Genomic DNA, 13,416 nt, shown 5'->3' with positions numbered 1-13,416 from the left:
TAAAATTCTACATAAGGAATTTAACCTGATTTCTCACGAGAACAGTAAAGTAGAAAGTAGAAAATTGAACTGTTGAGAAATCACCGTGAAAAGGATGCACTATCATAACTAGTAATTAATCATCTGTAGTTGTATGACTAATGTTTCGTAATTCCTGTTATGTATGTAAGGTACAGTTCGAGAAATTCATGAATCACAGACAATTACCTAGAAACAAGGAAAATATTCAAATCGTACTCGCTTTTTTTTTATTGCAGTGTTACAACAATTTAGCTCAATATTATCTTAAAAAAAATACGTTTCTTTCGCAAATATTTTTTGAGTCCAAAGGTCCTCGGGATTCCGGCACTTGTTTCTGTATTTCCGTCATATTTTGTCCTTGACTTTTACCACGAACTGTGTGCATAGAAATGTATGTACGAAAAGTTACTTCCATTAGTAGAATATCCGTTTGTTTCATACACCACAGAAAGTGGAGATCGTCAGAGATTAAGAGATAACCTTAAAAGCTTGGGCATACAAAGTCATCAACGCGTTAAAAATTCATCGGTGAATTTAATGTGTTCGGGTAGGTACATATGTGATTCTACTATGTGTAATCGTTACCAGCGGTCATGGCCGTGATGGAAACACCGGTTCCCGTAAGATCACCGAAGTTAATCATCACGGGGCGGCGTACTGGGGAAAGATGGGTGACCGGGACCACTTTGTCTCCCGGTGCGTCGCTGCTGCTGGGACCCGAAGGAGAGAGGAGGGAAAAAGGAAAAAAATGGACTATCGTTCGTTGGGAAATATAAGCGAAATGCTTGAAACGCCATCCTGTGTGTTAGAAACACACAGGAAAACAAGAAATACAAATACAAAATATGTAATCGTTATTTCGTTCATTGCATTTCAGATGTTCCTGAAATTACGGTGCTGTGAAAACTACGCCTGATCAAACAAGTTGTAAGTATTTCATTAACTGTTTCTACATATTTATTCCGAATTCTGATCTTCGAACGATTTCTTTGAAACACAAAGGTATTCGAGTCTATAAATGGCGAGACAGTCAAATGTTGGATATTTGAGTTACTAAGAGGAAGAGTCTCGGATTCTGTATTAAAATCTCGAGCTAATTGGCCATGACCTGCCACTAGCCACGCGGCACGCGGCCGAACAGGACATGCCGAGACTGCTTTGCGCAGTACGTAACTAACAAGGGAACATCCCGAACCCGGAAATTCAAAAAATTCTGAAACTTTGTGAATATGTAAGGAATTTCCTCCTGATTACAACGCAAATGTTTGTTTCATGCCTAAATGCAATCTAAGAGGGTGTAATTGACCCCTGAAAATCCGGGTATTTTCCAATTTTGTGCTATAACTCGTGAACTGTAAAATAACTTTTTTTACCAAATGATAGACCTAATTAAAAGAAGTAACTTTTGTCTTGAAACTTTTTTTCTATCTCTTACAGTTCGCGAGTTATAACGCAAAATCGGAAAATAGCCGAATTTTTACGAGTTAATTTCACCCCCTTTGAATGAATTTGGGCAGCCAACAAAAATTGCGTTGTAATCAGGAGGAAATCCCCTACATATTCTCAAAGTTTCAGAATTTTTTTAACTTTCGGGATCGGAATCTTCCTTTGTAAGCAGAGTTGGGCAAAATGTAATCTGATTACAAATCACAAATTACGATTAAACTGTAATTGTGTAATTAATTACACTTTATTTTCTGTAATTGTTAATTTAGGTAGTTGACCATTTGGTTTTGTCAACTATCTAAATGAACGATTACTCAAAATAATGTCTAATCAATTACACAATTACAGTTTAATCGTACTTTGTAATTTGTAATTAGATTACATTTTGCCCAACTCTGCTTGTAAGTAGTAGTAGCTTCTAACTGCTTACTTAAGTCGTATTAAACGTTTCGCCTGTTTGCAAAGGCCCAGAAGTTGTCAGTAGCGCAGAACAGTGGTACACACGCGTCATTTGGACTTTTGATCGACGAAATTACGTGGCGGAATTGTAAACATGTCCGTCATATGTACAGCAACAGATTAATACGTCTGCGATCATATATGTACAGTGGCGCGCAAAAGTATTCGGCCACCCTTTAAAATCGCATAACTTTTTTAAAATTAATCCAAACGACCTGAGTTTTTTTTAGAAGATAGAAGGATTAGTTTTCTAAGTGGCGTGATTCGTCCTTTTGAAAAAATGCACTTCGTCGGAATAGCAAAAAAAAAAAATAGTAAAAATCGTTTTTAAAATAAACTTTTTTTTATGAGGCTGTAATGAAAATTCAAAATACCCGTTTGTAGGTTTAAGTAAGTTATATACATGCCGAAAATTTCATCACAATTGGTTAACGTTGCTCTGATTTGTAAACGCTTAAATATCGCAGAATAAGGTCGAAAATCGCTGATTTCGGGAATTTCGTGATTTCCGACCTTATTCTGCGATATTTAAGCGTTTACAGCTCAGAGCAACGTTAACCGATTTTCATAAAATTGTAGGCATGTATATAACTTACTTAAACCTACAAACGGTTTTTTTAAATTTTCATTACAGGCTCACAAAAAAAAATTAAAAAAAACGACTTTTACTATTTTTTGCTATTCCGACCAAGTGCATTTTTTTAAAACGACGAATCACTTCACGTAGCAAACTAATACTCCTAGCTTCTAAAAAAAACTCAAGTCGTTTGGATTAATTTTAAAAAAGTTATGCGATTTTAAATGGTGGCCGAATACTTTTGCATGCCACTGTATGTCCAATTACAGTATCACAGATTCCGACTGACTTGTAACTGTTGTTTCATATCGTAGTATTTCAATGTTTCCTTTTTTCACACAGAATTTGCATACTTATCTAGACATTCTGTTCACCCCTTGCTTGTTCCCTGTACAACTACTCAAATTCGCTGTTTACCCATCGTATTCTTGAAACATTCGACTAACTGCATAAAAAGTTGTTAGAAAGATGAGAATCCACCATGATCAATAATAATAACAATACGACGTTGCATAAAGCATAAGAAGTACCTACACTAAAAAAAAGTAAAGAAAATCACAGCAGAAATAAATAAAATAATAGAAAAGTGGGCATTGGGGGTTGAATGGGGATGAACTATGCTGTTTACGATTCTTCTCCCCTTTTGCGTTTTCGTTCCACACTACATACTACCGTTGAGGAACTAGTTCTTGATCAGGCACTAATTTTTTATCAGTTCATGAAATAAATCGTTCTTTTAATCAAAAAATAATTTTTTGAAATAATTACTAACATAAAAATTGATAATTCAAAAATATATGTGTTGTATATGAAAGCAGTTAGGATTGTAGTTTTCGTGAAAATAAATGTGTAAGGTAGCCCACTTGAAGGAAGCCCCTATTGAACGCCATCTCTTACTGATCGAAGTAAGAGATCACCATCGACGTCAAACTCGATTTCTTTGCTGGTTGTTGCTGTATTAAAGGTTATTTTCATACATTTTGCTTATAATAGTTTACTTTACAATGCAGCGCAAGAATTTTAGTATTATATGTACCACTTTGCTTGAGAAGTCAGTAATCATTATTTAGTTCCATTATTTTCTTGTGGAACTAATTTTTGATCACCTGAATAAAAAATAGGTTAGGACATTATAAAATTTTTAAAAAAATTAAGTTTATATGGTAAAATACTAAAAATAAGTTTATTTGGTACTTTCTTTTTAATTAGTATGGCATTCTGATCAAATATTAGTACCTTACTTGATGAGAAATTAGTTCCCATGTATTTTAGATGATCAAAAACTAGTTCCTCATCTGATCAAAAAATTAGTTCGCATGTGTTTTAGATGATCAAAAACTAGTTCCTGACCTCATAAAAAATTAGTTCGCATGTATTTTAGATGATCAAAAACTATTTCCTCATCTGATCAAAAAATTAGTTCGCATGTGTTTTAGATGATCAAAAACTAGTTCCTGACCTGATAAAAAATTAGTTCCCATGTATTTTAGATGATCAAAAACCAGTTCCTAGTCACCTTATTATTCCATACCCTATAAATAATTAAATTATATTTATTTTCCACTTTTTAAAATTTTTCCTTAAAGTTTAAACAATAATTCATCTTTTAGTATAAAAAAAGTCTATGATTTAAAGTTTTATTAATTTAAAAAAAAAATATTAAAGCGGGAAGCCCTCTAAACTGATAAAAAACTAGTTCCTCAACGGTATACCTAATGCAGATTATTCGCGCTATCGTATCGATAACAAGAGGCATTTGTTTTATCTCGTGAATGGTAGTGGAAATATTGCATGACGCACAAAGAGGGCATAGTACGGGCAGCCTCATCTACAAGCGAACGTACTTATGTAGGTATGTAGGTACGAAATCTTTCATGCGTGCGACGACGGCGTTTCTCCTCTTTTTATCTGACCACGGCGATATGTATGTATAGGGAAATTAGAATTACCAATGACATCATACTGTAATGTCGGCAATACGGACAGTATGCAAAATAATGCAAATAACGTGCCGAAAGTAGTCGGCATCCCTCCGGTCCTTCTATCTATAGAACGACTGTGATGGCGGTTTAGCAGTTGAAAATGGCATTTAAAGACAAGAAAAAGAGCCACCACTGCCGAGTCGTTCGCGGGCTTGCTTGACCTCGGTTTCTTCGGTGAAAGTTCGGTAATTTTGGAGCAGATAGCGATTTTACTTTGCTTTCGTTTAGATAAGTGACTCACAAGTGATACTCTAAGTCACGTGTGCTTCACTCTTAACACGAGAACCCACAAAGCAGTCAAAATCACTGGTTTATAATTTCTTATAAAAATTAGGGGAATTTGTGACAGTGCATTCCTTTATCATTTTCACTGATTTGTATTATAAGATGTGAATTATTATATTGGGCAATTTATCCTCGCCCCTTCCTCTCTTCTTTTATGGGGTTATACCTAGTCAGGCGGCCGAAAAGAGGCGGGTATTTGTGAATTTTTTTTTAAGAAGCGGAAGCATATATTTTTACAAAACTTTTTGCGGTTAAAAGAGCAACATTTAAAGAATATTTGGTAATTTTTTCGTTGAAAAATATTTAGGTTTATAATAAAGTAACAACCGTCATCCAAGAAGCCTTTTTAAAAATTTGATTTTGCGGTGAACACTGCCATTCGGAACCAGATTATCTAAAATCAAAAATAAAAAAAATTGTTGTATCCTCCGATTAACGGAGAGAATTTCCGAAATATTAATTTAAAACAAATTAGCGGCTATTTAAAGTTGAAATCCTGATTATTTGCGAAAAAATCAGGATTTCAACTTCAAATAGCCGCCATTTTGTTTTAAATTAATATTTCGGAAATTCCCTCCGTTAATGAGAGGATACATTAATATATTAACGAAATCTTTTTTCTATTTTGATTTTAGATAATCTAGTTCCGAATGACAGTGCTCACCGCAAAAGCAAATTTATAAAAAGGCTTCTTGGATGTGGGTTGTTATTTTCTTATAAACGTAAATATTTTTTTACGAAAAAATTACCAAATGTTCTTTAAATGTTGCTCTTTTAAGTGCAAAAAGTTCTGTAAAAATATACGCTTCCGCTTTTTAAAAAAAAAATCGCAAACATTCGGCTCTTTTCGGCCGCCTGACTGTGTATAACCCCTTAAAAGATATTTTCAATAAAATTAGCTGAACTGTAGTGTTAACCCTCAAACGCTACACTGGGTCCAGGCGACCCAGAATTTTCTTCCCTCTATATATCAGGATTTGCTGCACCGATTTAAACAATTTTTGGATATTACTCCGAAAGGGTGGCCGATCGAGACGAGGTTTGGGGGGAGGGGTGGGGAGGGGATGTGGACCCTAAATCTAAAATTGTAGCTTCGGGTATTTATTAGTTTCCGAAATATTAATAAAAAATTATTGTTAATTTTGTTTCTGAAATTTTTTTTTGAACGTTGGTGCAGACCCCCCTACCCGGGAACCCTCCCGTCCTGCCATTTTTTATTTTTGAAATTTTGTAACCACAGTCTCATTTTTAGCATCGCCAAACTCACATCGGTTCGCTACCATGCTTTACGCGCCCCCCGCACTAATCTAGCCCCAACCAATACTAATACCCGGGACCAGTTGGAAAGTGGAATTTGTAGTGTCGGTATAAGTTAACAGAAATATTGTTAAGAGCGGGGACCGTGGTAAAATGATTAAAAAAAATCAGTAAGGTGTACCCTTTTATGCACAATTACTCCTGTATCTTTTGAACGCATTATTTGCCGAAGCTAAAATTTTATATTTGGGGTCTTTCCACACCCCTCGTAATACCCACCAAGTTTCATCTTGATCGGCCACCGGTCCCTTTCGGAAGTACAGCCCAATTTTTTTTTAATCAATTCGCCAGACAATATGGAAATGGAATATATCGATAGTTTTGTCAAAAATCTTTTGATGCTCGATATATATTGAAAAAAAGCTGCCCGTGTTCTGAAAGTTCCGTTTTTTCTTCTTTTAATCGCAGTTTTTTCTAAAAAAAGGCACGGGGATTTTATTATACATCAATCGAAAGGTTTTGATATATATATATATATATATATATTCATTATATATAGTCATTATGATTGGTTCCAGAAAATATAATTATTTCGAGAGGTGAAGTCGAGTGATTTTTTACTTCTTCCGAACGAATGTTCCCTGTGAAATTATACAATAAAATGGTTGGAATAATAATTTATTTAATAAAAACAGTATAAATCACTATGAAATCGTTCATTTACACTAAAAGCAGTCGCAGCATATTTTCGCCACATATTCCCTACACATCGGCCGATCGCATTTTAAACACTTTCTTGTTCTACTTTATGTGTTCTACTTTATTCTACTTTATGTGTTCTACTTTATACAGCGTAGAAATACTGTCGGAACAACAAATCACTGTACAAACAATAACGTTCTGTAGTAACTGTTAACTCCACTTTTCTGAAACACTGGCGTGTACACCACACAGGGTCTGCGTGACCCATATAGGGTAAAGAAGCCGTACAAAAAAAACTCGCATAAATAAATAAGGAAAGAAATTTGTTTAATTAAGTTAATCTATTAATGTATGTTTTACAAACGAGAAGGTTGCATTTTTAAACAATTTAAGTAAAAAATTTTCAAAATTGCATGTGAAGATTTCGATGAATTTACCTAAATCCTTACCGGAAACGGTAAGGGACGCGTACTTTACAGAAGTGAATAAATTGATAATTATCATAATTTGCACTTATGTAAAGTGTTTATTATACCATAAAAGGTTCAAATTTTATGAAAATAATAGCAAAATGATCACTTCTGAAACGTTTTCCTATTTTTATAGTGAATCTGGTAATTGGGACTGGAATTTAACGCTTGTCCCTATTACCGTGCCCCTCGAATCCCACTGGCTCCCTCTGTAACTGCTAAACCTAACCTTACTTTCGTTTCTCAGAACGGGTGAACAGAAATTTATATTTGCGTATTTTGCTTTTGTAATGAAAACGTCATATTAAAATTACATAAAAACACCTCCCGTAGAGGAAAAAAATGTTTTGAACAGTTCAAAGTTCAAAGACATAACCTAACCGCGGAGACGTTATTCAAAAAAGGGCACGGTAATTGGGGGCACGGGAATAGGGACAACGCATTTTTCGGGGCACGGTAATTGGGACAAAAACATGTATTTTTATTTCAATTAAAAAAATATGAAAAATTAACATTTTCAACCCGAAAAAAATGCCTTAATAAAGGGAAAAGTTCAAAACACCAATATAAATTTTCACCAAGCAAAATTAAAGTAAAACAAGTCAGTAATTAATTCCTTCGCAAGTAAGTCGGCGTCAAAGCACGGTAATTGGGTCATCTACTCTACTACCTTTTTTACGATGTCACTCGGCTTCTTCAGGTAAATTATGGGCCTCGTGGTACGGAATCCGTAGTAAGGGTCCCAAATTTTTTTCCCCCACCACAACAGCTTTCCACCATTTACCGTGTTGTAGTGGCCAGGAATCTTCCAAACGGCTTGGGTCTCGGTGACCCAGTGTGGTGTTTGAGGGTTAAGGGCGTATTCGCTCGAAAGTGTGTAAAAGATGGGCAGGTTTTATGAATTTTTTCCATTCAAAATAAATGTTCTACATAGTTGTGGTTTTATACACTTGTTTATTAATATTTTACTGACACTTTCACGCCGTTACGTTAAAAAGTGACAAACATTTACTTTGTTAGGGGCAGTAATGCCAGAATCGTGGGACGTGGGGCAAATGGTTACCCCAACTATGGCCTACCGTCGTCCCCCACTTTCTTCCCATCGCTCTGCACACAAGCATATCCCTACTCCTGTCCGTGTACTCGGCAGCCCAACAGACAGCTCACATGGAGAGGAGTAGGGATATGCTTGTGTGCAGTGCGATTGGAAGAAAGTGGGGGACGACGGTAGGCCATAGTGGGAGACGACGGTAGGTCATAGTGGGGGTAAGCGTTTGTCCCACGTCCCACGATTCTGGCACCGCTGGTTAGAGGTGTTCATGTGCGATCACTTTAAAAAATTCCTCCTTCACGGTTATGATTGCTCCCGATGTATTCATGTGAAATAAAAAAAAACTACTTTTATTCTATTGAGTAAACTCGCCTTTGTTGTCATTAATATCGAAAATAAAAAGTATGGCGGGCGACCCAATGAGGGAGGAAATTTCATTTTTGATCAAAATTTTTTACGTTGATGTCTTATAAAACAAGGAAATAATGCTGATACTTTTATAATTCTGGTCGGACCAAGAAAGGCAACCTTCCTGAATAGAAAAGAAGTAGTTTTTTTTTATTTCAGATGAATGCAACTGGTGCAAGCATATTAACTGTGAAGGAGGAGTTTTTGAAAGTGATCGCACACGAACATCTCTAACATAGTAAATATTTGTCACTTTTTAATGTAACGGCATGAAAGTGTTACCAAAAATATTAATAAACAAATGTACAAAACCACCACTATGTAGAACGTGTACTTCGGAAGGAAAATAATCATCAAAACTGCCCAATTTTTGCACACAATCGAGCGAATACCCCTTAAGCGAGATCTCTTTGCAATACATTATTATTATAATTCAAATTAGTCTTCATTTGAAACCAATTAATTGTACCTTACAATTAGTAGCCTTAATATCTTTTAATAATAAATTCTTTCATAATATTTCTGTGCCCCTTCTGCCATTTTGTAAATATTTAAAAATATTTCATATTGTTCCAAGATGCTGAAAAAGTAGGATTTGGCAGTGGTCGAGCAGAAACAAGAACAAATGAAACAAGCGAATGAATGTTTCTAGAGGAATAATAAAACACTTGTTGCTACGTACTGTTTTATAACTCCTCGATGTATATAGTTCTTTAAAAGTTTTTGCGGAGAGTTATTACGAGTTCAACGACTTTAAATAAACGTAATAAAAATAACGTAAATATACAGTACCGTCGATAAGTTTTTCTAAGAGTTGAAGATGGGAATAATTTCGAACATCTTGAGATACACATATTTCAATCTACTAGGATATCCGAAAAGAGTGGAAAGGACAAAACAATTTTTTATTTAAATACTCCAAATTACTTAATTAGTCTTGTTCTTATTCAGTGCATGTTGCACAAAATATAATTATTATCATTGACAGAAACTTTCTTTACCGCCTGCATACCCTTATTTTCATAGAAATTCTTTCATAGAGTCCCAAGTTTTCAGAATTTCGATATCATATAGAAATTGTCTTTAATACTTTTAGATTTAGTTTGGCACTATTTCAAAATTTTCCAACTCCAGAATGATTCAATGCGTTTAACACGCATTTTTCCTCTCCTCTAAGTTTGTAAATCAATGATTGCATGAATGTATTGATGAATGAAGGAATCCATATGAAATGTCTTCAAGATTACCGCGAACAGAAGAATAAAACATTTTGAAATTAACGAACGACATTATGTTAATTAATTGATTATTTACTTGTGAAATGATTACTTGCACACGCATAAAGTGTTTTGTTATTATTATTAAGTCCAACTCAAAGTATTTAATTTTATAGTGACTTTTGCTGTGAGAATCTGACTTGATCGTATGAAATGAACTGTCTCTTATCACTACCCGTAAGCTGAGTACTGTCAAAGTGTCAAGCTATTGATAATGACACATATCGATTGTGAAGATAGCTACGTATGTATTACATTTCTCACTTCCAATTTCACTTGGTCATTGATGAAGCTATTGGAAGGAACATTATAGACTCGAATATATGTTACTTGTCCTTGGATGATTATGTGATCCCTGAAAATTATATTAAATGCCCTATTCAATACTCTGTTATAAATGAATATTCTGTGTAAATATTAATTACTTAAATTGCATTAAAAATAGTTATAATTTAACAAAAAAAAAATTATATGATCAATATGATTGATCTTAATATTTCACAATTGAGTAAAAATAAGTTTATTCATTCCCATTCGATACAAAAGATTTTATTGTTAATAATTTAAAAAATATATGCTCTTATAGCAATTCAGATGACACATTTATTTATTATGGCGAACTAAAACTCAATTATTGTCCTTTTCTATAGTCTTTACTATCTTTGCTATGAATAGGTAATATAAAAAAAAATTATAATACTTAAGATAATAAAATAAATATGAATGACTATAATATAATCAGAATTCCTCTCTTTCTCGCAGGTAATTCAGATAAAAAATGCACACTGCATCGTCCGTGCTGTCATTGATCCTCATCCTACTGAGCCAGTCAGGTTGGACTAATGGGCTCTGCAACTTGGAGAACGGTGCCGTGGCCCAGTGTCACGAGCTCGAAGATGTCAAGTACATCGAGACCTATGACCTTGAATCTTTGAGAGCCACCGCGACCGAGCGGATTCTCCAACCAGACTACTTCAGCAACTTGACCAGCCTTCGACATTTGGACCTCTCAGGTGGCAGCCTAGAGGAAATAAAACCAGGAAGCCTCCGTAAATTGGTCAACCTAAGAAGCTTGAATCTCGCTGAAAATCGTATTGGGTATTTGGCTTTAGGCTCTATGAACGGTCTAAATCATTTACACAGTCTAAACCTTCGCAGGAACAATCTTCGACAACTGCCACCGACCTTGGCCCATTTAAAAGTTCTCCGACACCTTGACATTCAAGATAACCCTCTAGAATGCAACTGTGCGACCCTTAGAGTCAGAGACTTGATCCTGAAAAGGGGTGTGAAGCTTTCGAAGAAAATCCTCTGCGCTGGTCCAAACAGTATGAAGGGGACGCCATTGTTTAAGCCAGACGCGACGATCATCTGCAATTTCGAGGAGCAAGATGGCGAAATGCAGAGGGATCAAAGTTACGAGGGGCTGCAGGAAGAATACGGATCTGGAGATGTTCCCGAGAATCTTGGCAAGGAGGAGGAGTGTAAAGACTGCCTAGAAATCGAAACACCGTTCCCAGAGGCTCCCGAAATCTCCACAACGTGGCCTACAAAACCGGCACAACCTGACGTAGACGAAGGTGAAGCGCCGCCGGAAGTAACGACAGCTGTCGAAGGAGTAGCGAGCTCCACACCAGTTGTAGATTCAATTGAGAAGACACTAGACAAGGATCAGGAGATTTTCTTCGACTCCGACGAGAAGAAGGATCAGACATCTACTATTGTAACCACAGACCGAAAAAAAGTGTACAAGGATGCCTTGTTTTATCCAGTGGAAGGTTCTGGAGATGGAGACGAAGGCTCTGGAGAAGGTTCTGGAGCAGGGATACTTTTCGGTGAATGGAAGAAGGTTGGTGAAGTGGAGAACACGAGCGAAAAGGAAGAAGAGTCAACGTCTTTGGGTGATAGGATCATCAGTTCGCTATTTAACATGTTTTGGAGTACTACGGAGAGTCCAGAAATGAAGAAGGATCTGGATTTGGAAGGGGAACAATTTATCGATGCATCGCCCACGGAGGAAGTGGACGAGAAGCCTGTTGTATCCAAGAATATCGATTTGAATGAAGCAGCCCCTAGCACCACCGAAATGACAACAGAAGGCACTGCAGTAGCTTCTACGAACGGAGTCGAATTGGTTGACAGTGACTTACACGATCTGTCGAAGATGGGCAAGGTTAAAGTCAGCAATGAAAATGTGAATGATGAATTGGCTGAAGTGTCCCCAGCGAAGCAGTCGAAAAAAGGAATGGGTTCTTACGTCGTCCTTGCTGCTTTACTGGCAATTCTAGCAACACTCATAGGATTCGCTGCTTACAAAGGTAACTTTTGCAGGAAGAAACGAAAACGTGGAGACGTTGAAAACGGAACCGAGCTGAAGGACATGCAGAAAGCTCTGTTAGATACAGAGAACGCAACGCAGCCGAAAATATCTTCCAATGGAAACGTGGAAAATATTCCTCTAGTCGAAGACGCGATCGACCACGAAGAAAGGAAGACCCCCTACGATTGTCAAAATCAAAGTACGACGAACATCCCGAAATCTCCAAATGGCACTGCCGATCGTGTGGAGCCAGTGAAACCACCGCGGAGGTCAGTCAGCTCGCAGGGCGATCTAAGAGACAGCGAGACGACTGGTCAGGATGTGAGCTCTGTAAAAGATAACTCATTGTCCGCGAGGACAAGCCCCATAGATCCTTCAGTTAATAACGGTCCGATGGCTCAGCTCTCGGAAGTCAACGGGCCACCCTTAAGCCCTGGTGCTCAGAGAGTGAAGATTACCTTGCAAGAGAATCCGGACAGCGTGCCAAGGACGCCTATACTCATCACGAGAACAATGGCTGGCGAGAATCTAGTCAAAACGCCATGAAGTCGATCCCCGAAGGAGTTGATGAGAAACGTGAAATGCTGATTTATCGTACAATCGAAGACGACATGAGCACAGTTAGGAGGTGGCCGAGAAACAGGAAGCAGTGATCAGCGTGAACGTGTGTTTCCGATTCCGAATGAATTCATAGTGTTCCCAGTGTTCCTAGGCTCACCCGTCATGGCCCTTCGTCGCGATGGACGTTCGCGATAAAGCGAGTTTAGAATTATTTTCGTGTTTGTATGTCTAAGATGAAGCGGAACTGCTTTTAGTGGAAGATCACGCTGATAGCGTGCGGCTCGGCGGCGATTTGCTTGGTCAAGTGTCAAGAACATTAGGGAGGGACGAGCGATTCAGTGAAACAAGTTTGTACATAACTGCAGATAATATATGTTATATAACCTCCCATTATTTCTCCAGGATTAATGGATGGGCAAATATTTGATACATTTTATATACGTACATATATGAAATATTAGCACACTAGTCAGTTTCCTTAAGGATCTTCCTTCTCATGCAAACTTGAATGGAATTAAACTAAAGTTCCATTCGAATCCTCTGCACTTGGAACCACGGCGTAATAGACAGGTGTTCCGACTCTGTACCTTTTACCCCAGC

At 36.9% G+C, this 13,416-nt stretch overlaps 1 protein-coding gene across 6 annotated transcripts in view; it reads left to right on the top strand.

Annotated features, from left to right (window-relative positions):
• Nucleotides 1–13,370, top strand: part of Wdp (Leucine rich repeat protein windpipe) — a 72,143-nt gene extending 58,773 nt beyond the window's left edge. For 2 of the 6 annotated variants that reach the window (XM_076830282.1, XM_076830284.1), the window contains 3 exons: nucleotides 899–948; nucleotides 10,052–10,179; nucleotides 10,698–13,370. In XM_076830282.1, coding sequence (XP_076686397.1) covers nucleotides 10,714–12,801 — 2,088 coding nt within the window. In that variant the 5' untranslated portion in view covers nucleotides 899–948; nucleotides 10,052–10,179; nucleotides 10,698–10,713 and the 3' untranslated portion in view covers nucleotides 12,802–13,370. Of the gene's footprint in view, nucleotides 1–898; nucleotides 953–10,051; nucleotides 10,180–10,697 lie in introns of all 6 variants that reach the window. The other 4 variants (XM_076830280.1, XM_076830283.1, XM_076830281.1 and 1 more) reach the window with 3 other exon arrangements.
• The last annotated feature ends 46 nt before the right edge of the window (nucleotides 13,371–13,416 follow it).

This window comes from Andrena cerasifolii, chromosome 2 (genome assembly GCF_050908995.1).
Source record: "Andrena cerasifolii isolate SP2316 chromosome 2, iyAndCera1_principal, whole genome shotgun sequence".
Lineage (NCBI taxonomy): Eukaryota > Metazoa > Arthropoda > Insecta > Hymenoptera > Andrenidae > Andrena > Andrena cerasifolii.
This window is presented reverse-complemented; position numbering and strand designations above follow the sequence as displayed.